General features: G+C 38.0%; 1 protein-coding gene across 1 annotated transcript; it reads left to right on the top strand.

Moving 5' to 3' along the window:
• Positions 1–4,055: 4,055 nt before the first annotated feature.
• DTHD1 (death domain containing 1) lies at positions 4,056–23,442 on the top strand. The gene is given in 11 exon segments (XM_049796557.1): positions 4,056–4,366; positions 7,449–7,477; positions 7,480–8,299; positions 8,797–9,130; positions 9,780–9,959; positions 10,800–11,044; positions 13,128–13,292; positions 13,880–14,169; positions 15,454–15,698; positions 22,465–22,522; positions 23,131–23,442. Coding segments are annotated over 11 exon segments (2,967 nt in total). The 3' UTR covers positions 23,421–23,442.
• The last annotated feature ends 814 nt before the right edge of the window (positions 23,443–24,256 follow it).

Raw genomic sequence — 24,256 nt, 5'->3', positions numbered from 1 at the left:
ACATTTTTAAGAAGGAAAAAGTTGGGACGGAGAGAAACTGCCGCGGGAGTGAGGAGTGAGAACATGTAAGAGAAACAAGCCTGCGGACACCAAGGTCAGTGAAGAAGGAGGGGGAGGAGATGCTCCAGGCGCCGGAGCGAAGATTCCCCTGCAGCCCGTGGTGAAGACCCTGGTGAGGCAGGCTGTCCCCCTGCAGTCCAGGGAGGTCCACGGTGGAGCAGATCTCCACCTGTAGCCCGTGGAGGACCCCACGCCGGAGCAGGTGGGTTCCCGAAGGAGGCTGTGACCCCGTGGGAACCCCGCGCTGGAGCAGGTTCCTGGCAGGACCTGCGGATCTGTGGAGAGAGGAGCCCACGGAGCAGGCTTTCTGGCAGGACTTGTGACCCCGTGGGGGACCCGCGCTGGAGCAGTGTGCTCCTGAAGGACTGCACACCGTGGAATGGACCCATGCTGGAGCAGTTCGTGAAGAACTGCAGCCCGTGGGAATGGCCCACGTTGGAGGAGTTCGTGGAGGACTGTCTCCCGTGGGTGGGACCCCACGCTGGAGCAGGGGAAGAGTGTGATCAGCCCTCGTCCTGAGGAGGTGAAGCGGCAGAAAATAACGTGTGATGACCATAAACCCCATCCCTGTCCCCCTGTGCCGCTGGGGGGGCTTGGTGGTGAAATCCGGGAGGGTAGTTGTGCCCGGGAAGAACGGAGGGGTGGTGGGAAGGTGTTCTGAGATTTCGTTTTACTTCTCATTACCTTGCTCTGGTTGATTTGTAATAAATTGAGTATGTTTTGCAAATTGAGTCTGTTTTGCCTGTGACGGTAATAGTGAATGATCTCTCCTGTCCTTATCTCGACCCGCGAGCCTTTTGTTATATTTTCTCTCCCCTATCCAGCTGAGGATGGGGGAGTGATAGAATGGCTTTGGTGGGCACCTGGTGTTCAGCCAGGGTCAACCCATCACAGTCTTTTTGGTGGAGAATGCGGGCAATGTGAGGAATTTGAGATAAGGATAGTAACTGAGAGAGGTAACGGGCAAAACATGGACTGAACGCAGCTAGAGAGTTAAGAGCTGCTTGATGAGTGGGGAATCTTTATTGTTGTAATTGTGGTGAAGGGATGAGGGGTGGATTGTGTGTGTAAATTGTCCACTTTTGTCAGTTTTGTGATGATATTATTTTGATTTTGGTGTGGGGAATTATTTTTGTGATGTGAGTGAAGACTTTGTGTGATGAATGTGGATTTTAATGATAGTTCTTAAAAATGTGATGCACAGAGGCGAGGGGTGGAATGTATTGGTTTTGTTTGGCAAGGTTTTGGTAGCGGGGGGGGGTTACAGGGGTGGCTTCTGTAAGAAACTGCTGGAAGCTTCCCCTGTGTTCAAGAGAGAGCGAGCCCATATTAGCCGGCTCTGAGACGGACCCGCCGCCGGCCAAGGCCGAGCCAATCAGTGATAGTGGTAACGCCTCTGTGATAACATTTTTAAGAAGGAAAAAGTTGGGACGGAGAGAAACTGCCGCGGGAGTGAGGAGTGAGAACATGTAAGAGAAACAAGCCTGCGGACACCAAGGTCAGTGAAGAAGGAGGGGGAGGAGATGCTCCAGGCACCGGAGCGAAGATTCCCCTGCAGCCCGTGGTGAAGACCCTGGTGAGGCAGGCTGTCCCCCTGCAGTCCAGGGAGGTCCACGGTGGAGCAGATCTCCACCTGTAGCCCGTGGAGGACCCCACGCCGGAGCAGGTGGGTTCCCGAAGGAGGCTGTGACCCCGTGGGAACCCCGCGCTGGAGCAGGTTCCTGGCAGGACCTGCGGATCTGTGGAGAGAGGAGCCCACGGAGCAGGCTTTCTGGCAGGACTTGTGACCCCGTGGGGGACCCGCGCTGGAGCAGTGTGCTCCTGAAGGACTGCACACCGTGGAATGGACCCATGCTGGAGCAGTTCGTGAAGAACTGCAGCCCGTGGGAATGGCCCACGTTGGAGGAGTTCGTGGAGGACTGTCTCCCGTGGGTGGGACCCCACGCTGGAGCAGGGGAAGAGTGTGATCAGCCCTCGTCCTGAGGAGGTGAAGCGGCAGAAAATAACGTGTGATGACCATAAACCCCATCCCTGTCCCCCTGTGCCGCTGGGGGGGCTTGGTGGTGAAATCCGGGAGGGTAGTTGTGCCCGGGAAGAACGGAGGGGTGGTGGGAAGGTGTTCTGAGATTTCGTTTTACTTCTCATTACCTTGCTCTGGTTGATTTGTAATAAATTGAGTATGTTTTGCAAATTGAGTCTGTTTTGCCTGTGACGGTAATAGTGAATGATCTCTCCTGTCCTTATCTCGACCCGCGAGCCTTTTGTTATATTTTCTCTCCCCTATCCAGCTGAGGATGGGGGAGTGATAGAATGGCTTTGGTGGGCACCTGGTGTTCAGCCAGGGTCAACCCATCACAACTAGGAATAATTTGGGAAAATGTAGAGATGCTGGACTGTCAGAAATAGTAAATAGGTTAATGTTTCTCATACCTTTTTGTGTTACTGTGCAGTACACTTCTAGTGTGATCAAGCAAACTACAATGAGTCAAAAGGAACGTTCCTTTTGAATTTAATTACAGCTGGTTTCAGCTCATATGTTTGATTAAAGACACTTTATATCTTTCATTGTTATTTTAACATTTACACAGTGCTTTACATCTTCAAAGCACTTTGCTGACATTACCTTATTAGTTCTTGCAATGTTTAGATGCAATTTTCAGTGTGCTTTTATATCACAGTCCCATTTTAATTGCTATTTAAAGCTGCATTAATTATATTTATAATGGGCCATAAAAAGGAATGTTTAGTAGGAAAACCACTGTACCAACAATTTGTGTAGTACATTTCTTAAACTATAAAATATTTTTGTCTATGTGATACTTCAGATTTAGCCCAGTACTGAACTCTGCTAATGAGAGTTTCAGGCCTGTCCTCCCCTAGCACAGCATGATGTGAACTACCATCAGTAAGAGAATGTTGGTGGTGTTCCTCTTGTTTTCATTGCTGTCCTGGCAAGACTTCTCTTCCTGACCTTGCTAGGTGAAACGGAAATCATTGCAAATACTATCACTGAGGTGTAAGTGCCCAAATTTCACCCATTGAAGACAATGAGCAGCACAGGAGCCCTGTCTGGCACTCCTTGCTTCCTCCCAGGTTGCCTTCAGGAGCACATGTGCTGCCCACTATCATGGGGGTACTCGAGGACAGTGCTTTTTCCCTGTGAATGCCATAGTCGATTCTTGATGCCGCAGTTAACTTTAGTGATCTCATGTTTTTCTGGTAAGTTTGCTTCTCAACTTCAAAAGTGTCAAACAACATTTCAGTCATTAGTTACTTGAACTTTTAGCTGTTACTGCTTTTTCTTTACATTTCTTCCCGTTATAAAACACAGCCCAGAAAACATTGCAAGTTTCTTTAAATGTCTATTGCTAATAAGTATTTTTGCTAATCACAAAATTAGATTTGTAGATTCTTGTATTGCTGAAAGCTAAGTATAATTCAAATGTATCATCCAGACTGCATAGCAGCTTGGACCTGTCCCACCTATTTGATGTCTCTGAACAACAAATAAAAGATGGTTGTCATAAAATGGTGTCAAGTGACCTACAGCATTTAATATTAGCTTGCAATGAAGACAATTCCTCATTGTTGGTGACTATATATTTATGAATTCACAATTAAGCTTGATTTCATAGGTACTGATCATTTACAGCCACTGAAGTGAGAAATTGCTTAGAGCTCCTGAAATTTCGGTCACTGCTACACAACTGAGTTACATAACTTCCCTTAAAGGTGCATGGTGTACATTGGCATCTCTTGGCAATCCCTGCCCACAGTTACAGAAGAGTCACTTCTTTCTGTCACCTAGTAACTTTTCAATAGTCAACATCAACTCAACAGTTTCTGAGCTAGAGTTTGATTTCTCAGTGTGTGTGGAATACAGTACCTTTTTAAACGCTTGTTTAGGCTACAAAGAACTAAACAAGGACAACACCTTGTGGAAGTGTTTGAGCAGAAGAAAAATTGTAGTAGTACGTTCTGAACATAAAATGGAAATGGCTGAAGGTAAGATTACACCTGCAGGCAAATCAGGCCAACTCCTGGAAAAAATCTGGCATATGAACTTGCTAGCAAGAGATGTGCTTCTAAAAAGTGATCCGGATAATGCGGGTATAGTGGAGTATGTACTTAGACTGATCTCTTTAACAAAAGAACTGAGCAGATCTCTCAGTCAGCAGCTGGAGAACGTTACAGAAAGTATTCAAGACACCTGCCACTTGCTAAGTGCTCTCCATGATGAATACAAGGAATTGACAGCAATTCCAGGCAAGTATGGAGGGACTTACCTGCAAACAGAATGGACTGGGTATATTGGATGCTAAGTTCTGCTGTGTGATGATGCTGGGGGATCTTACTTTTCATTTGTTAGTATTTCAGCACTTGGTCATTCATTAGACCAAATTAATTCATATTTCACAGTTGTATCATGCTGGTTTTGAGTCTATTACATGCGATTCAGTATGAGATTCATAATTCTCACTATGTGAGAAAAAATACAAAAATAATATTAACTAAACAGAATTGTTTCAAAGTTTTACGTATATTGTACTTTGGTGGGTTTATCTTGGCCAGACACCAGATGGCCACCCAGCAACTTACTCCCCTCCCTAACAGGACAGGGGGAGAAAATAAGATGGAAGAGCTATGCATCAGTATAAAGACAGGGAAATCACATACCACTTACTGTCATGGGCAAAATGGACTCAGGGAAAAAATTAATTTAATTTATTGCCAATCGAAGTAAATTTGGATCATGAGTAACAAAGGCAAAAAATTAAAACACCACCTTTCCCCCACCCCTCCTTTTTTCCAAGCACACCGTCACTCCTTTGTTCCCAACCCCTCTACCTTCTCCCGCTCCTGAGGATCACAGGGGGACGGGGAATGGGGGTAGCAGTCAGTCCATAACAGTTCCCCTCTGCCACTCCTTCCTCCTCACACTTTTCCATGCTCCACCGTGTGTCCTTCCCACAGCCCACAGTTTCTGTCAGGAAAAGCTGGGCTCTCCATGGCTGCAGTTCCTTCAGGGAATATCTACCTGCTCCAGCGTGGGGTCCTCCACCAGCTGCAGAGTGGATATCTACTCCAGCCTCGGTCTCCCACAGGCTGCTGCTGAGCAACACCTGCTCCATGCCTGGAGCACCTCCCCTTCCTTCTTCTCCAGCCTTGGTGCTCGCAGGGCTGTTTCTCACACGTTTTTCTTCACTCCTCACTGTTCTCTGGTGTTCTTGCCCTTTCTTAAATACCTTTTCACAGAGGCAGCACCAGCTTCGCTGACGAGCTCCGATCAGCCCTGCAGTAGGTCTGTTGTGGAACCGGCTGGAACCGGCTGTGTCCGGCACGGGGCAGCCCCGGCCTCTCCTCACAGAGGCCACCCTGCAGCCCCCCACTGCCACCACCTCGCCAAGTAAACCTAATGTGTATAGTCTACAGTCCTCTACATGTAACAACAGAGTTTAAAAGATTACAATCAGAATAAGAAAGGCTTTGCCATCTTAGTGCATAAGTAAACACATGGGATTTAATTTCTTGCATTTATAATAACGATGTGGGTATAGCGGTGTTATTTATTGCGAGGACCAAATCCAGGTTGTATTCCTGTAAAAATGCAGAATCATTTTGTGAAAAATGAAACAACTCTCTTTTCTCAGAAACAACATAGTACAACAAAGTAGAAAAGAAAATTAACATTTCTGCATTTCATAATGGTCTAACAGCATAATGCATAGACAGAGAAAGACTCCAGGCAGAAACCTTCAGCTATGCCTGCATTTATGAGTCTTTGTTCTACAGGTTTATAAAGTGTCTGCAATAATAAAAGAACATCTTTGTAAAAAAATGGACCTACTTCCAGGATCCAAGATCAAGCTAACTTTGCCCTGTTGGCCTCATGGCCAATGTGATTTTTAATTTTTTCTTTTTTCAGTTTTCTGAGAACTCACTATCGTTCTCCTTCCAAAAAGCTACTTTTCCTCATCTGACACTTTCCTATAAAACAGTCAGCAAAAAGGTTTGAAGACAGTTGCATATAAACTGCCACTGTATTCTAAAGCCCTGTTATAAAACACCAAAACAAAGCACAGAAAGCAAAGTGTTAGAAAAGCAATGGGGGGGGGGGGGGGGGGTGGTGGTAACACAAAAGAAGGCTTATTTTGAGGTTAACCTTGTAACAGGATGCAAAAAGTGTCTTCTCATGCAACACAGTTGGGTAGTGTAAGGTTACAAGGCCGTGTCTTTGCTTGGCTTTAAGCACTGCAGTATTAGAAAAGTCACATTCACAGCGTAGAAAAATGCCATTGTTTTGAATGACACTGTTATCTTCAAATTTGATTTTAGGGAAGTTTAAATAGCAGTATGATGTGTTTGGGGTTTTTTGTTTAGAGAATACAAAACTCGGGGAGGAAACAGGTTAATTTTGGTGGTTTTGCTGAAGCTTGAACTTCACCTTATGGCTAGATTGGGAAGTGGTCTTTTACAACCTCCTATGCAAGCGAAGCTATGTTATTTCCAATTTGTTTGTTTTATTTCTCAGCCTTGTTAAATTATTTAGAAGTTCTTATTCACTATTGTAAAAGTGCCCCTGGAAAAACAGCAGTACTTTAGAAGAAACTTGTATTTTTCTTTTTCTTTGAACGACCAGTGGGAAAAAATATATTAAAAACGTGTTTGCTCCCCCCCTGCCCCGCCAATATAGTAAAAATCCAATAACAAGTCATTTGGGAACTGAGAAAATATTGCAAAGGAGTAATTTTTAGGCTTGAGTTCAACAAGGAAAAAACTTTTTTCTGAACTACACTCTTTGTAGGTTTAAATTAATCAGATGCAAATAGAGCAACCTCCACCACTCCTGTAACAGGATGCTACAAACTGCTGAACTTCAGTATTGCACATGTGCTGGTGGTTTTGTGTTATCTTCTATTCTCCATAGCAAAAATTCAAAGCTGCTGAGCATGTTTAATATTAAGCCAATGTATAACAGCTTTGTTAGAGGCCCATTAGTTAGAATCTTGCAGGATTCAATTTTAGAAAATATATATAATTAATGTTTAGTTTTAAAGTTCCTCCCAAATTGATTTGACTATTATTTACCAATTCCATGCTTTAGATTGATTATCATTAAGAGTTTAGCTAGTGTCTGATCTTAGAAAGGTGTTCATTACAGTTGCCACAGTAGTACTTTGACAAATACACAGTTGTACTTGGACAAGTACACAAATGTACTCATGCATATTCATTTCTTCAGAAATTGCCTCAAACTGAATAGCAGTAAATGCAAAAATATTAAATGGAAGCCAGGAAATACATTGTGCTTCTTGTAGTGAATGACACTATGGAATTAGATGGAATTCATTAGGTATATGTATAAGACTTTTCACATTTTTGCCTAGCTTTCATAGCAAAATTCAATTGGTTACCTATTTTTTACCTCAGAGTACAATGGAATTATAGATTGTCTGCAGAAAGTAAAGGATTGTTTGATAAATACAGTCTCACACCTTCAAGAGGCAGAAAATAAACTTTGTGCTGCTAGCTGCAGACAAGATGATGATTCTCAGATCCAGACTGCTCAAAATGCTTCTAGAGAAACAGATGCTTGTTGTTCTGAAGGAGAAACAACAGAGTCTGTGCAAGCATCTTCTAGTCCCAGTCAGCAATCCCAAAGAACTCCTTCCCTGAACAAGATGGAAAGTCAGAATGTTAATCAAATCCAGCCAAGTGAAACTAAAACTGTGGAAAAAGATGTTTTTGCATCATTAGCTGAAAACATATCTGCTCAAGAACGGGATGTTAGCAGAGAACCTCCAATGAAAAAGGAAGATGTTGAACACAGACTACTTACAAACTCTGTTACAGAGAAAAAAGATTGCAATGGAACGGATAAACCCCATGGAGGTAGCTCTGTTACTGAAAAGTCTCCAGAACTGCCTTTTCAAGATGCTTTTACGAGCAGTGGGGAAGGCACTCTATCTGGGACATTGAAAGACATTTATGGCAGAACTGTCGCAAATGTTTTTGGACAGGAAAAAAAGGCAGTAGTCGAATCTTTGAAAGGGATAGAAAGTGAAGAACATAGACTGACAGAGCAAATGGAAGACAGTAAAATGGACACAAATCATGAGATTTGTAGGAATGACCTAATTGCCTTCACATCTTCAGCACAAACATGTGATCTTACTGCTGTGAATCCTACTATGAATGATTCAGAAGTACAAAAATCTAGGCACTGGATGAACAAAGAGTAAGCACATTTTCTTCTTTTTAGGAACAGATGTACATAAATATTGCTTATTAGCACATATATAAACCTCTGTGGGCCCAGAAATTCAATATGCATGTATCGAACAGCTGCTGGTCATGCACATAGTAGTGGTTTACCACTTAAGCATGCACAATGAAGATCTTCCATTTGGTCTAAAGTAAACTGTAACTTCCTATTTGATTGCATAATTTTTTTTTATGCCAGAGAGGGACTGAGTCACAGCTAGTAAAGTCAATAATTCCCAAATTGTTGGAAATCAGTAGGAAAGGACCACAATTAGTCAGTTTTGTAATAATTTGTAAGTTGTTCTGAAACAAGCTAAACATAAACATTTTCATGATTTCCCCATCTATTAATAAACATATATTTTTATTATCTGCTTATGCAAATCATTATAATAAAGTTTATAATTAAAAATACAAGACACCACCCCACCCAAAATAAAAAGAATAATATTTTATATTCTTTTTCTCCAGATTTCTAGTGGAAGAGAGTGGTAAGAATGAACGTGAAGTAGCTTGTTTTATTAAAGCCCCTGCAACTGCTCTGGAGAATCTGAGGTGTAAGATAGTCAATGACACTAGTTCCTTGGTGGTGGATGATTCTGAGGAGCTGGTCAGCAACGTAATCAGTATTGAATGCTCTGATTTTGAGAAAGCAATCCCTTTCCCTATCAACATTGCAATCCCATTTACATCATGCTTCAGCGGAAATTATCGGGAGATTATGGTGAAGGTGACTGATGTGAACTTTCAATCAAACTACTTAACTCCTATGTCTTTCAAGGGATACCACCAAGGAAACCATAAGGTTGGTAACCTCTCATCTAAGCACTGTAAAAACATCATTCCAGGTTCCCAGTTAAGCCTCTGTGGAGTTATACAAGTAAAGTTGTCATGTAGGGTTAAATTGAACTTTTCTTCCTACTTTTCCAAGAACTAATTCTATTTGAAACCTAGTATTTAACAAGGTCCTTTTTTTCACTCATAATGTTAAGGCAAGTATTTGATCACACAATACTAATGACTGAGTAATGGTTTATGATTTTTGTAAATAAGTGTAATACGTTGCATTATTTGATACAAGTAAAAGCTTAAAGGGAATTATTTTGCATTCAGGTCACAGAGAAGTAACACAATTCTGTGTATGAGTCCAGACTCCATCTCAAAGAAACACAGGATGTTTCTTTTTTAAAACGCAGAATTACATTGGCCTAGATTCATCGCCCAATTTACAAGCTTATTTCATTTCACCGCAATCATACACTGGGATATTAATGACATCACATATGGCTAGAGATAACCAGATAACTAAGCATCCAGGTGGCAATAATATTGAATTTATTTTCGTTTCACACTTTGGTCTATAAATAATGTTGCCTTTCCAAAATGCTAATCCGCTGCGGAACACAGTTTCCTTTCCCTCCAATGTACTCTAACCCCACATTCTCTTTATGCAGGAAACCTTTGCGGAAGTGAAAATTTATCAGCTGGGTGTTTTTTCTGTGTTGTCATGCTTAAAAAAAGAAACATTTACTGTTCCAAAGGTAGGACTCTCAAAAAAGCTGAATGTAGATTCTAGAATCTCTTTCTGCTACCATCCAGAAACATTCAGTTCTCCAGCACCTATCCAGTTAAAGGTGAGCTTGAAATATGCAATACTTATTTCATAAGTCTGTTATCTGATCAGTTCTGAAGCAAGGATGCCAATAATGTTAAAGGGCAACCTGTTCTGTTATTAGAAGTCTATGAAAAGTGGTAGCAGTTCCACATCCTGTATATACAGCAAATGGTTTCCTGTAAACTTTGTTAAAACCAAATATTTCATATTGTCAGTAGTCAGCAATATCTCTACTTAAAAAAACCCATCTATCTTTGTTTGATATACTTCAGAAACAACTACAGTTGTTTCCAATAATGACACAAACATCAACTCCAAACTTCAACTGCTTGGCCCAGTGTTTAAGTTAATGGAACAATTTTTCTCACCTGACCTTTGTCATTTGTTGCAGGCAGTGCAACAGAAGGTTTTGTCACCTCTTAGTCTTAGGCTGAGAATAATCTCAAAATTTGCTTTGGTTATAATGTGTTTCCCCCTTTCCCCATAAAACCATTGATTCTGAGGTACAGAGAAGCTAAAATTAACAGTGAAAAAAGTACAGATTTGAAAAATCTTAGAAAATTGTCAAAATCTGAGGGAGTTCAGGGGCTTCAAAACTTGAACTGAAAGCAGGAACAAAGCAATCAAAATATTTTAGTCAGTAAAGGTTCTGTTTTCTGATTGCTTTCAAGCACCTGGTTGTGCATTGTATAAAGTGCTGATACGTTGGTAGGGTTGTTCCTGGGTCATAGAGAGGAGCCTAAAGCTTCTGTGATAGTCTGATTCAATTCCAAAATATAAATCAATTTGTAAAAAACACACATGTAAGAGAAGATTTATTCATTTACAAATTAATTGTACAATTGCTTTCCATATTTAGATTCGGCCAATTGAACCATCATTGGTTTCAACATTGAAAGCAAGACACGATATGTACCACTCAGTGGTATCTACTAGTGCACTGGTTTACATTCAGCATCCTTCAGCCCAACCATTTAACAACTCAGTCACTATTACTCTACCCTGTCCTCCAAATCCAGAAAAAAAAAGGCAAGGAGATGAGACAGAACATGCAAGAGCCATTAGTGCTACAGTAAAGAGGGTTGCTATGGCATACCATCCTCGGTAAGAACAACTTCACTACAACTTCAGCATTTTCAAAACATCAAATTGAATTAATTTTAGCAATTGCTGATTAATAATTATTTTTATAAAAAATGCGTTAGCTTTTTAATTCAGTCTGCTATACTTAAAAACATTGTTAGAAACACTAGAGCAAATCACCACAATTCTCATGCTATAGCTTCACTAGGAAAATTCATATAACATTTGATGTATAATCTTTAAATATGCTGACCACTATATTTCTAGCAGGAGTCAGGGTGAAAAATGTGTGGGTTTTTTTGGGTAAGAAGTGTTCAGCCATTTTCACCAAAGGCAAACATTGAACATAGATCCTGTGATCATTACTTTATCAGTTGGTGGTTTGGCTACCCTGGCCTTTGAATTTTCTGCTCTCTACTTCTACACATTCCAATGGCTACCTGAGTCAAAATTTATGTCACAATGGTTTGGAGTAGATCATTTTTGTGGTAACTGCCACACTAGACAAAGGTCCAGATTTTTCCAAAGCACTCACTACAAAATTTCTAGAACTTAGACATTTTGGAACATCTTAAAAAAGCATTAAAACATGGGGCCTCCTAAAAAACTCTCTAAATTTTAGTTGTTAACTGGCAGTTCAATAAAATTTATCCATGATGCATATGAGGATATGGATAAAACTTTTTGGTGGAAAAAAAGGCCAAAGCTAACCTCATCTATTTTGATAGCAAAATAAATGGTGTTTTTACCATCTCATGCAGGAAAAAAATCAATCTGAACTTACCATTTGATTGTTGTCCATCCAGTTCTGCTGTCATAGGCAACTGCAGGTTCAGAAAGGCTTACTGGGATTTCTTGGTAGGCCCTAGCTTGGGACAAGAGTCAGCTTTGAAGTACTACTTTAGGTCATTACAGAGTTAGCTTATTCCTACTGTGCTAAAAATTATCTTTTTCAAAATTCATCTACATGCCAAGATTATGAAGGTCTTGAAAATAAGCAAGGTACAGATGGAGAAGGCAGACAATATCCTAGCTTTCCATTTCTGAAAAACTTGTTTTAAAGAGCTCTACACTCACATTGGTCTCTTAGACTAGACATCCATCTTTATCACAAACTTCAGATTTGGGAAGGGTGCCCATGTCAGTTTATAGGAGATTCAAATTTCATTTCCTCTACCAGAAGCATTTAATTGTGTGGCAGTACCCTTGTGGTATCTATCTGTTCTTAATACCAGTCTAAATGGCACTTTAGATTCTCAGTCAAGGCACATTTGTGAAAAGACCATGTCTTGATTGCTTATTTCTATACAAATTCCTTAAAGAATTATGCCAACTTTTTCCTGTATTTGCACATAGGCTGAGGCTGTATGCTTGGGGAATGCTTAGGCTGTCTTGTCTCAAGTATTTTCTTTTTTGGATTGTGCATAGGGTGTGCATTTGTGGTGAATGGGTTATTCACATCCACTTTTAAAAAAACTGATAACAAGAGGTGTGTGTGAGAGGAGAGTTATGGGCTTCTGCAAAACCCCCCTCATGTTTCATTCATTAGAATAAATTAACCAGAGCATGTTGCTTGATTCTGAGTGTGATATCGAAGTAATCACCTGATTTGAAGAGAAAGTACTTTTATTTTCTCTGTTGAAAGAGATAATGGATAGCAGTCATGTCTTACTTTCTAAATTCCTTTGTGCTTAGCGAGTAGTATTTGGTCTGGAATAAAAGGTGGGTTGTTTGGTGTTTTTTTCAGATATCAACCTCTAGAGAATCTAAATCTCGATGAATGACTCAAAACCAATCCATAATAATTACTGTGCAAAATATTAAATGCTAGATTAAACTAGATTAATTTAGATAGAAACCTTTCTTTTTCCTTTTTTTCCTAAAACTGGAGAATTGGAAAAAAAAACCCCAAAACTCTCTTAACAATTATATCACTTACGTACTTCAGAGTATAGTTCCAGATGTAGATTTTCAGCAAGGTGGGAAAAACACGTGTAGTCATCAGGGAAAACAGAAGGGGAAGCAGAGCTACAAATACAAGCTTAATCTTTCTACAGGTTCTATTTTTCATTATATTTTTTCCTATAATTCCTTGGCTTTCCAGGGCTGTGAGTGCTTCTGTGAGAAAAAATGGGGAGAATCTCAGTGATACTTTGAAATTACTAGGTCACAGAAACAAAGAAGAGGGGTGGAAGGTGTTTGATGATGTTACTATCCAGAATGCACAGAATGGGCTTGTATCATTTGAACTAAATGAGCATTTAGACAGGTAATGTATGAATAATTTAATAAAATCTTATTTACCAATATATTTACTTCCAAATGTATAGATCAATGGAAATTAGTAGCATTCAGAAATCATCCACTATTAATTATTAACTTGCCAGCATCTCTGCCTTCCACTTTACAATAAAAGATCATTTTGATTTGTTACTTATAATTACAGAAAATATAAATTTGTTCAAATATTTTTTCATCTATAGAGTGTACACAATATAATATGTAAGAAACTTGAAACAGGAAATGCAGATATTAATCTTAATTTGAAAATGTTATTTAGCTCTCTAACTACTAAACGATAATATTTTTTGGAATTTCTCATTAGGAAGTACTCTCTTACTTTCACCTAAAATTTGTATGTATTTGAATTCATAGATACAGAGTCAATGTACTCTGCACTACAGAAAGAGGCAAATTTCCACCCTTTCATGTGTTGGAAACAAGAATGAAAAGGAGATAGCAAAAGGTCCATTGGAGACTGAGCCCTGTATTATTTTGCATAATAAATTGTTAGCATTTGATGACATGATTTAAGATAGAGCTATTTATCTTCCTGCCTCTTTTTTTTTAATACAGCTTTGTCGTCATTCGCCTTTCATTCCTCTTGGAAAACACGTATCTTCTCCTTTTTGCTCAGGCTCTAGAAGAAGCTCTTTGTAGCACAATGGCTAATGTGATACTGTATCGGAAAAGAGAAAACCCATATAACATAGTAGTTTTGCTATCTGCATCCAAAGAATTGACCTGCAAACTTCAAAATCTCCATGAGGAGGGCTACTTTGGTCCCCCAGAACCTACACAGCAGTTCCGAATAAGAGAAGGAGAGCAGATTCATTTTAGATTTAGAGGCAATATTTTTGCTTCAGGTAAGGTAATTAATTTATGGTTCTGGATGAACATTATCAATCACCTCAGCTATTCAGAAATACTGTACATGAACACTAGCAGACTGTGGTTAGTCATAGCATATTTAGTTATTTCAGTGTTTTATTTCTTGTAAATGATAGGCGCATGGAACTATATGGGAAACTGCTCCAACTGGAAAATAAAATGTGCTAGTTGAACAAGATCCTGAGCAACCTTCTCTAGGTGACCCTGCTTTGAGCAGGGGGGTTAGACAAGGTGATCTTCAGAGACCTCGTCCAACCTCTGCTATTCTGTAAAACCTGGGCCCTCGGAAACATTTATTTTAGCTTTTATTTCAAAAGGGCAGAATTCCATCAATGGCTTTTTACTATAAAGAACATTTGATAGGAATTAAACAAATTCCAAACAAAAAGAAACAGTCTGCTATTTTACCTGTGTAAAGTCACTTAAAGTGAGCAAGATTAAACACTGAAAGCCAGGGCAAAATGTTGCTTTTTGAGAGCAGCACTATGAATTGAGGTGATGAGAGTTACACTGTTTTCAGCAGCAGCCTTGAAGATTCCATGCAGTGGCTGCCACCATTCAGAGATTTGCTTAAAGGGAACAGAAATAAGAACCCTCAGTAAAGTTTTCACCCAAAATTAAGTATAGGCTCTTCTGTCAGTTTTGGAAAGAACATATAAATATATATTTGGTCCTCTGGACATTTTGAACATAAACTCTCACACTGAAAGCTCCATTTAACCTAAAGAAAGGATTATTCTTCAAAAAGAGAAGTCTCTAGTCCCCAAGGAATGCCTGCTCATATATGCAAAGGATAGTGTATATAGGTGCATCAATTAAAATGGAATTACAAATCCTAAAAATGCACCTACCTCTCTGCCTCCATTAATTTTGTTGTTACAAATAGATAGGTATCCATCCTGATTAACCAGAAAGCGTATACTTATAATTCTATTCACAACACTTTTATTTTTATTTCTGTCTGTGTTATGTACTTTCTCCTCTTCCATGTTCCTTACTTTTCAACTTGTAGCACAGCCTTCATCACTTATTCCTTATGCCAATGGTTCAGGGGCTAAGACAGCTGGCAGGAGTGTTTGAACCTCAGATGTTCAATATAAAGTAGTAATAATGATAAAGAACAACTGAATGGTATGTGATTAGCTCTATTTGACTCACCCTAAGGAATTATTTTAGATGCCACACACCTAAATACAGTGTAAAAAAAAAATTTTTTTTTTTTTTTTTTTTTTTTTTTTTTTTTTTGGTATGGACTGCAGAGAATGGGAAAGATTTTGGAAAAGCCTACAGGTTGATTTTTCATTCACAAAGAAAACCCAGGCTGGAGCTCCAAATTAAAGAAGTGGATGAGTTTGGTAACCACAGTTCACCTCATTACAAAGGAACAGCAGTGTTTTATAAAATTACCAGAGAGATGATAACCAAAAACTGGGAACAACCTTTGCCATATGGTGAATATCAACATCAGTCTCCACTGTGTAAATTAGCACTAACATTACCAAAGGTGGGTTTCTCACTTGATAATGTTAGAGATCTTTCCCTTTTTCCCTTACCACATATTTATTAGGCAAAAGGATCTTGGTATGATTTTTGCTTTACAGATACACACAGGAACCACTGATGGAGCAGTTCTGATCCATCAGCAATGTACAAACACCCTGAGAATTTCTCTTAGCAGGTGGGAGGGATCCTCATCCAAACACAAGCATAGAAAAAAATGTTTAGCAGGAGTTTTTCACCCATTTGCTCTCCCCAAATGGTATGTCCCTGAGAAATTATTACTAAAGTTTCAGTTATATACTTATATACTTGTCTTGGGAGTGCAGAATTGCAAATTGTAGGGCCGTTAAATGGTTCATGTAACCTATCTTTCTCCTATCACCTGATTCTCCTATTATGCCTGATAAGCATCTGAAATACAGCCATGTGGGCAACTATCATCATCTCTGGTGAAAGTTATTGCTACATAAATTAATGTTTAATATTCCTGCAGTGAAATCTCATTGTAATCTTTTCAAAGAGCCTAGGTATCAGTACCCTAAATTGTACAAAAAGCTGCCACTAGACTACTGCTATCAAATTTGCATACATTTTCATATCAAAATATGTACAGTAACAGTTGGTCTAAATCTCTGGTAACAAGCAGTAGCATCTCTCTCTTTTTTAATTTAATTGACTTCACTCTTCCTTAAGCTATCACCTGCAAATATATCTTTTATTTCATAAGCATATTTCTTGATTTCTCTCTCATCTTCATTCTCCCAAGTAAAATATTAAGAACAGTTAACTGCAGGAGATTTTAAGAGATCTCTTTCAGTGACAAACTCCATATAAAATGTAAGTTTTCTTTTGAGAATCAGATGCTTTAAAGCATTTTGCTGTTCCACAGGGCTAGCATTCCATGTGCAGTATTCACAGAGAGGGAAACACACACTCTTGAGGTCCAGTGGGATGATTAAAAAAAATTATTAAAAAAAATAAAAATCTGTGGCACACCCTAGGCATCAGTTAGTTTTCTTCCATCCACCTGCCTAGCTTCCATCCCATTGTTCCACTTTATTTAATCTTATTGGGTAATAAGAACAAGATTTAAAGGATTGAACTGCATTTGTATTAAACCACAAAGGTAATTATCAAGTGTCTTAGATTTCGGTTGGCATATATGGTCTTCTGCTATACATATTAGTCCTTAAATGTTCTATTCAGACTTTCCAAAACAAGTATTTCTGACTACCTCTTTTCTCCTACTAAATTTAAGTTTCCTCTTTCCCAGAGTGGCTGAGATCTTGAAGTCTGGTCAGTCTGTGTAAGTGTGTAAGAATATATATGTGGTTACATGTTAACACCCAAGCAGGCTAATCATTGAAATGGAAATAAACAGAGGAACTGTATAACATGATCATTGCTGGTAAATTAGAAATTAGAAATGAAGTCAAACCTCAGGAATTGTCTTAGCCTTTGGGAATATTTTCTCTATGTCTATTTTTTGAGTAATGGCTCTACTTTCAACTGAATCAGTTCAAGCACAGAGGACCCAAATTTGATGCATGAAAAGTCTGCTTAGAGAAGGCAAAGTTATCACTTCAGAAAATCAGTGTTGCAGCACCTTGCAAATAATTTTTCTTTTGTTTCTGGTAAATATATTTTAAGAGGTGCATTTCAAAGGAGTCAGAATCTTCATTAAATGCAAATATTAAGCCAAAAAAAGTGATCAAAAAGCTTGAAAACTTTATATTGATAACTTTTCCATTACACGATTTGTATTCTCTGTCTTACACAGAATGAAATACTAATCTATAGAATGAAAAACAGCATCAAAATAACATCTTCCCTTATGTTGTAAGTCATCTTAGTACATAAAATATTACACTTTGCTATAGTTGGTGAACCCTCCTACTTTTTGATCTATCCTCCATCCATTCAGTGTAATAATTTAAAACTGATAATGCCTAAAGTCACATTTTTTAATAGAGAAGAAATATTCCTTAATAATTTAGCTACTTTAGTTATCTTTTTGAAGAAATATAAAACATCAATGAAGCTGATCATTTGACTTTAGTGAATAATTAGTAAATTAAATACAACATACCTTGCTGTTGATATAAAAATACACAAGGCAAATGGGAATTTCACCCACACCGCTATCTAGTGGTACGTAACACCTGTTAACACGAAGTTTTAACGTTGTTCACTCTTTTGCTCTTCATACCTTCTTCCAGTCAAGTAAATCTTGAATTCGATACTAAACAAACTCACAGAAATTTAAAGAACAAAAAATATTCTCTTTTGGCTTGTTTGCTGGCTGAAAGATAGGAATAAAAGGAGTTGGAAAAAGCAGCTCATTTTCTCAAGGGAAGATCATTACTAATGACGTCCTGCACAGGTCCATGCTAACATATTCATCAGAAACTTTTGAATAATTAAGTGAAAAGTCTGATGACAGTACAAAATATTCAGAGCACTAAAGTTGTCTGTGAAGAATCACAGAATATGATGATACTGAGAGACTAGAAAACTAGATAAATTAGATGTCAATAAGTGTTTTGCTGGGGTAGAAGAACATATCTAATTTTATGCTGATAGACTCTAAATTACCCATCACCACTCAAAAAAAAAAAAAAAAAAGGAAAAAAAAAAGAAAAAGAAAAAAAAAAGGTCATTTTGCTCTCTGAAAACTTCCAGAGCATTCAGCAGCAAATAAAAAGGTAAGCAGAATGTTCCCAGTTATTAGAGAGCAAATCTTAAAACAAGATTATGCCATATATCTATGAGGCATCCACATCATGACTGCAGTCTGCAGTTCTGGTCACAGAACTCAGAGGATTTGGAAGAAGAGGAAAGAAAGAGGGTGATCAGAAACAGAGTGGTTCTAGGTAGAGAGACATGGATGACAATACTTCAGGCAGTTTCAACAGAAGTTGAAATATTGTATACACTCACGAATATTATGGAGGAAGTGACAAAGTAATGATTATATCCCCTTTCACAGGATATAAGAACAATGCTATTGGTAAGTGGCAGGTGTAATAAGTAATACAAAAGAACATACTTTATACATACAAAAGTAATCAAAAGGTGAACTCATTTTCACAGGATATTTGCTGCAGTTAAAAATGTGTTTGAGCTAGAAAAGGAATTGACTGGAAGAGACAGAACCATATATTAAACATAATGACCCAGATGCAATTAAATGCCAGAGCAATGAAAAGGAAATTCTAATTACTTACCATATCTTATTATGTGTTCTAAAATTACTAACAGTGATGAAAACACTAACAGGAAAAATTAACATAAGAACTTATATCCTGGTTTTACTGTCCAGATGTGAGCAGCATATTTGAATCAGATATATCTTCACTTTTAGGTGGGCTTTCTAATAAATAAAAGAAATAGAATGAAATAGTTAAAATCAGATGAGAAAACACAGTTAGGGAGAAATTTAATGCACTAATACAAACAACTACACCAGCCATCTGTCAAATGCAACTGCTATTTACCACTTCATTAAAGTACAAGTCTTGTGTTAATGTTCATATAATATGAACCGAGATTGGCACTGTCCATAATTAGTCATATGCTGATGCTATTAATATATATTGCCAAAGCGCCTAGAACTGTCTGACTGCATTTGTGTGCGTAGACATACACTCAACTTACAAATTTTTCTAGTTTCTATCCCATGTATACTACTACAATACAGCAATTAAGCTGCCACAAATCTCACAGGCATATCAAAACATAATGCTCAGTGTTCATATCTGACCTATTGATAATGCTGGGTTGCTCATAGCATTGCTCACACTATCACACCTACTTACAGAATTCCAGTTGTCACAGTAAGGCTCTCATGTCTTGATTGTGAACTAGTTGATTCTAAGTTGCAGTGTTGTTGATGGACTTCTCACTTGCTCCCAGTATGCTGGGGGAGCCTTTCATGGTTTGGGAATAAAATTCCCCAAATAGCAGTAAATGCAGGGCAAGAACAGCAAAAACTATTTACATTTCTGCTACTTTGTTAATAGCTTAAGTTTACTTTAACCATGTTAAGGGATTAGTTTTAATACACATGAGATCACAAACACTCAGTGTTGCCAGTAACAATAGAAATTTTCTCACCAAAATGAAATGAAGTTTGGGGTGTTGGTTTGTTTTGTTTTGTTTATTTCCCCCCCCAGGTGATAAAGTTGGAACCGCCCACAATGCCTGGTTTTGGTTATGACAAAGGCAGATGGAATCTTTTTAAGGCAACACTTCTGACTACATTTTCACTTATTTCTGTAGAATTCCTACGTAAATTTCTCTTGAATTGTGGAGAGAAGACAGTAACTATATGGATTATAAGCCATTTTTATATGTATGTGCCCACACTATCCACTCTCTTACAAGTATATTTCTGACAGCGGTCAAAGCAGCGGTTGTTTGCTTTGTATGCAACCACTCACATCAGTTTTCAGTTTAAACTTGCTACACTTGTACAGATGTAAGCTGGTCTTCACTAATGATTCCTATTTATGGAGCTTTCATTTCCTCAGCATTAGAAAACGCTGGTTGGTCAAACCTGTTATTTTCAACACAAGTTAAATACAGTGGTTTATGTCCTGATGTCAAGTATGTGTGTGGATAACAGTAATATTTCTACTGATTTCAAAGCAGTTGTATTTACATGAAACTGGGCTAAAGAGTTTAAAAGCTTAATTTCTCCTTTTCTGTCTGTCCTGTTTGATATGCTACTAGAGTCTGGTCATGTCTGAGAGGTCCATTTGACAGAGCACTTCAGTCTTACTGGCTGAAATCAGAACGCTTTGCAAAAAGGGATTGTTGTAATACATACAAGCATTATCAAATTACTGTTCTGCTGAAGTTTTATGTCTAATGACTGTCTAACAGCAAAATAGCACGTGATCCTCTGCTTCAGAAAGGCAGTTGCTTAGCTAATTGAAGGGCCTTCCAGACTAGAAAACTGTTTTGACCGCTAAGAGTATTTTACTTACGCTGTCAACCAGAACAGTGGGACCACATGCCAGTGCAGCTGAACCGTGGGTGAATTTAGCGCTTCACCACAGATATTTAATCTTTAAAGGCAGATTTAATGTTTTAGATCTAATGCATTGTATATTATTACACTATTTCTAGACAGTACTCATTTTCAATTCTTATCATTTTTACTACTATTTTAACATTAAGTAGCATAAAGTGGTTCAGATTAAAGTCAATGCATGGGTAATTGAGTTCATCTACAATAACTTTGAAAATCTCATACAGACCTTTGAGGTGCTAAATTCTCATTAATGAATCAAAATAAGTTTAAATAGAAATGCATAATTAAACGAAGCCAAAGAAAGCTGTCTTAGAAGAAAAACAATGCCCCCTTCTGGAAGAGCTTAATATTCCCTTTATTCTGAGGGCTTTTTTTTAGCCGTTACGCTACCTTCACACTAGGGCACGTCCAGTGACAGAATTGCTGTAGTCGCATGCAGGACGAGCAGATTCAGATCTCAAGATGAGCACAGCACAGGATGGTTTTGCACTGCCAAGCAGTGCATACTGTGTGCATCCTGTGCACGCTGAAACCCTCTAACAAGATGACTGAGTACAGACCTGATGAAAATCTGTTTAATTCCCAGGTGAATAGGTAACAGTTATGATTATATTGACCTTTTGGATGGGTAGCTCAGTACATATGAAACACTCCAAATATTGAACAATATATAAAGCCTATATTATAAAAGTATTTGAGATAAGCTCGGCAAGGCTCTGGCTCAATATGCCCAGCAGGAAAAGGAGCATAATTTATCCAGTCAGAGTTTCATGCTCTTAATTCACAAATGGAAAACAAAAGCTCAATGAATAAACCTGGAGCAAGTCTCACAGGGAAAGCTGTGCGTAAAGAGTCAGATAATACAACCGAATGTGTGTGACAAAAGCAATATGGGCACTACAAGAGGAAAATTACAGCTTTTAACAAAGAAAGAGCTGAACTTCACTTGATACAAATTAATCTCTTCTTATGCTCAGTGCTTATGTATGTAATTTTTTGTTCCATATGGAGTAGAAAACCACAGTAAAGCCTACAAGACTTTACTCTTTCTCAGTCATAGGGAAAAAGGACAAAGTATTTTTTTTCTTTCTCTGCAGTGTTCAGAGGAAGAAAGAGGGAGAACTCTGTACTTTCTAATGGAACTTGTCTTTTGAATTCTGGTGATTTTTAGTGATTTATAATTAAAAGTTGAATTATGTAAAATGAATAGTACATACATACATACATACAATAGTACAAACACAGTATGATTTCTAGACCTAACAACAGCTACTGCATACCTAGACACTGTTATTTTCCTTGAAACAGTATGGTATGTACACAGTTGTAATAACACAGAGACAGCAAGGCAAAGTTAATGCAGTATTCAAAATTAAAATCCATTTCATGTACGCAGTTTCCATACTGATTTTCTATACATCCAGTTTCTATACACCAGTCATGACATAATGCTGCTAATGAAACATTTGCAAAATTGCATAAGTTATAAACTTCTTAATAAGATGCAATAAACATCCATTTGGTGTAAAAAGACTTTGTTTCATTACTTTAATACCTGTATACTGATTTATACCTGCTGATGGTATTAACTGGTTTTCAATAATGACACAAATCCTCTATGCAGGTAGAACCAATCTTAAATGCTGATTTACTGCAATCCACTCCCATATCCTGTACCTCATTCCTTACTCATTCAGTCATTTCTCTTTCCTCAACACATTTTCTTTGATAGCATGAAAAGTTGATCAACCGTCCACGAAGCACAAAAAGAATTTCCTCTGATTCATTGGGTAAGAACACATACATAATATATTAATATCAATATAAATTATAGTTTTATTTGCTATTTACTTTTTTTAAATGCCAAGATTTGTTTCAGCTGTAACTGACATTTTAAAATGACATATTTAGGAACCAGAGTAGTTAATGTGTTAAAAGATTGTTAAAAGATATTCATAGACAAAAAAAAAGTGATCTGTTTACCAGGAAATGCAAAAGCTCTGGCAAGATAATGTTGTGGTGGGGTGCATGAATATCATATAATTTTCTGTATAAGGAGATTCAGTTTGTACTGGAAAGCTGCAGTATAACTGATGTATCAGTTATAAGAAATGCCCAAACCCTTTCATTTTATTGCCAGCTTTCCCCATGCAGTTCCAAAAGCTATAGATCATTGCTGAATCTGCTTTTGATTAAATTCACTTCATGTCGTGGTGCAGTTACCAAAAATTGCCTTAGAAATAAGAAGTGATGATTTTTCTGTTAAAGTGAAAACCAAACCATATTTAGTTGGGGAGTTCACCCACTGAGCCTCCAACTTTAGAAAGCTTTTCAAAGGAAACAAAGATTTACATAGCAGAAGAATAATGCTCTTAATTTACTAATTTTTGCCCTTCAGAGGCCCTGTGGGACAACTTGCTATATTGGCTTGCAGAAGAGCTTGCAGAAGATAATACATCATTGCTTGCTTTATGCTTACCTGTTCGGCGGAGTGTAATTCAGCTTGTTAGACTGAAGTGCCCTGATAATTTAACACACCAGATCTATGAGCTGCTTTGCTGCTGGAAAAAGACCCTTCCAAGGTCAGCTGATAAACAGCAGCTCCTGTCTCGGTACTTGCGGAAGAGTGGCAGAAGTGATCTTTCAGAAGAACTTCATTTTAAGTGGCAAAATAAAGTGTTCACTTGACAGAATCACTGGCAACTAACAGCCCAATTTCTCTTTCTTGTTGTAAGGTGTGACTATTTCCGTGTTATCTTTGGATGAACAAGTGACAGGGATACCAGTCAGGGATCAGAGTGCTCATTTATTTGTCACTTGCAACCTCTTTTCTGAAGCAAAGTATAATAGCATTGCCCTTGCTTGCTGGAAGTGAACATTTCTTCTATGGAAAAGTGAGATATTGAAAATATAGGTATGAAGAATTACAGACTGGTCTGCATAGGTTTCTAAGGACTTAAATTGTTTGTACATACCGTACTCACTTGACATAGAATCATATTTCTACATACTTTAAGCACTAGGAATTATTCACTATAATTTATGAAAATCTTATGAAACATTCCATGATATATGGATTACTCTACATCCAGTAATAATAGCTACCAGATTCTTCAGACAAAAGCATAATACTTCATTATTAAGCACAGACAGAGGAAATTTCTTCTCATTTTCAGATTTGTTAGTAATTAACCCTGACTTTTATATTCTCAGTGAATGTTTTTTATCCTTGTGAATGTCATAGCAGATTTCAGTGTTACCACATGTGAATATCTAATCTATTTCCGGAATTTACTGGATTTGTTGCCTCACTTTTATCTATCATGGTAATGGTTTTTTTTCAGGTTACCCTCAAATTTGGAAAAAAAGGGTATTTCTTCATACAAGTTTTAAAATGTATTGTTTTGGAATTCATTCATTATACTAAGTTCTTGTATTGAAGGTACAGTTAGTAAACCAGGTGTATTTGTGCCATTCCTTAGCCATGTATTTTAATCTCTAAAACCTCATATCATTCCAGAATG

The sequence above is a fragment of the Accipiter gentilis genome, chromosome 3 (genome assembly GCF_929443795.1).
Source record: "Accipiter gentilis chromosome 3, bAccGen1.1, whole genome shotgun sequence".
NCBI lineage: Eukaryota > Metazoa > Chordata > Aves > Accipitriformes > Accipitridae > Astur > Astur gentilis.
This window is presented reverse-complemented; position numbering and strand designations above follow the sequence as displayed.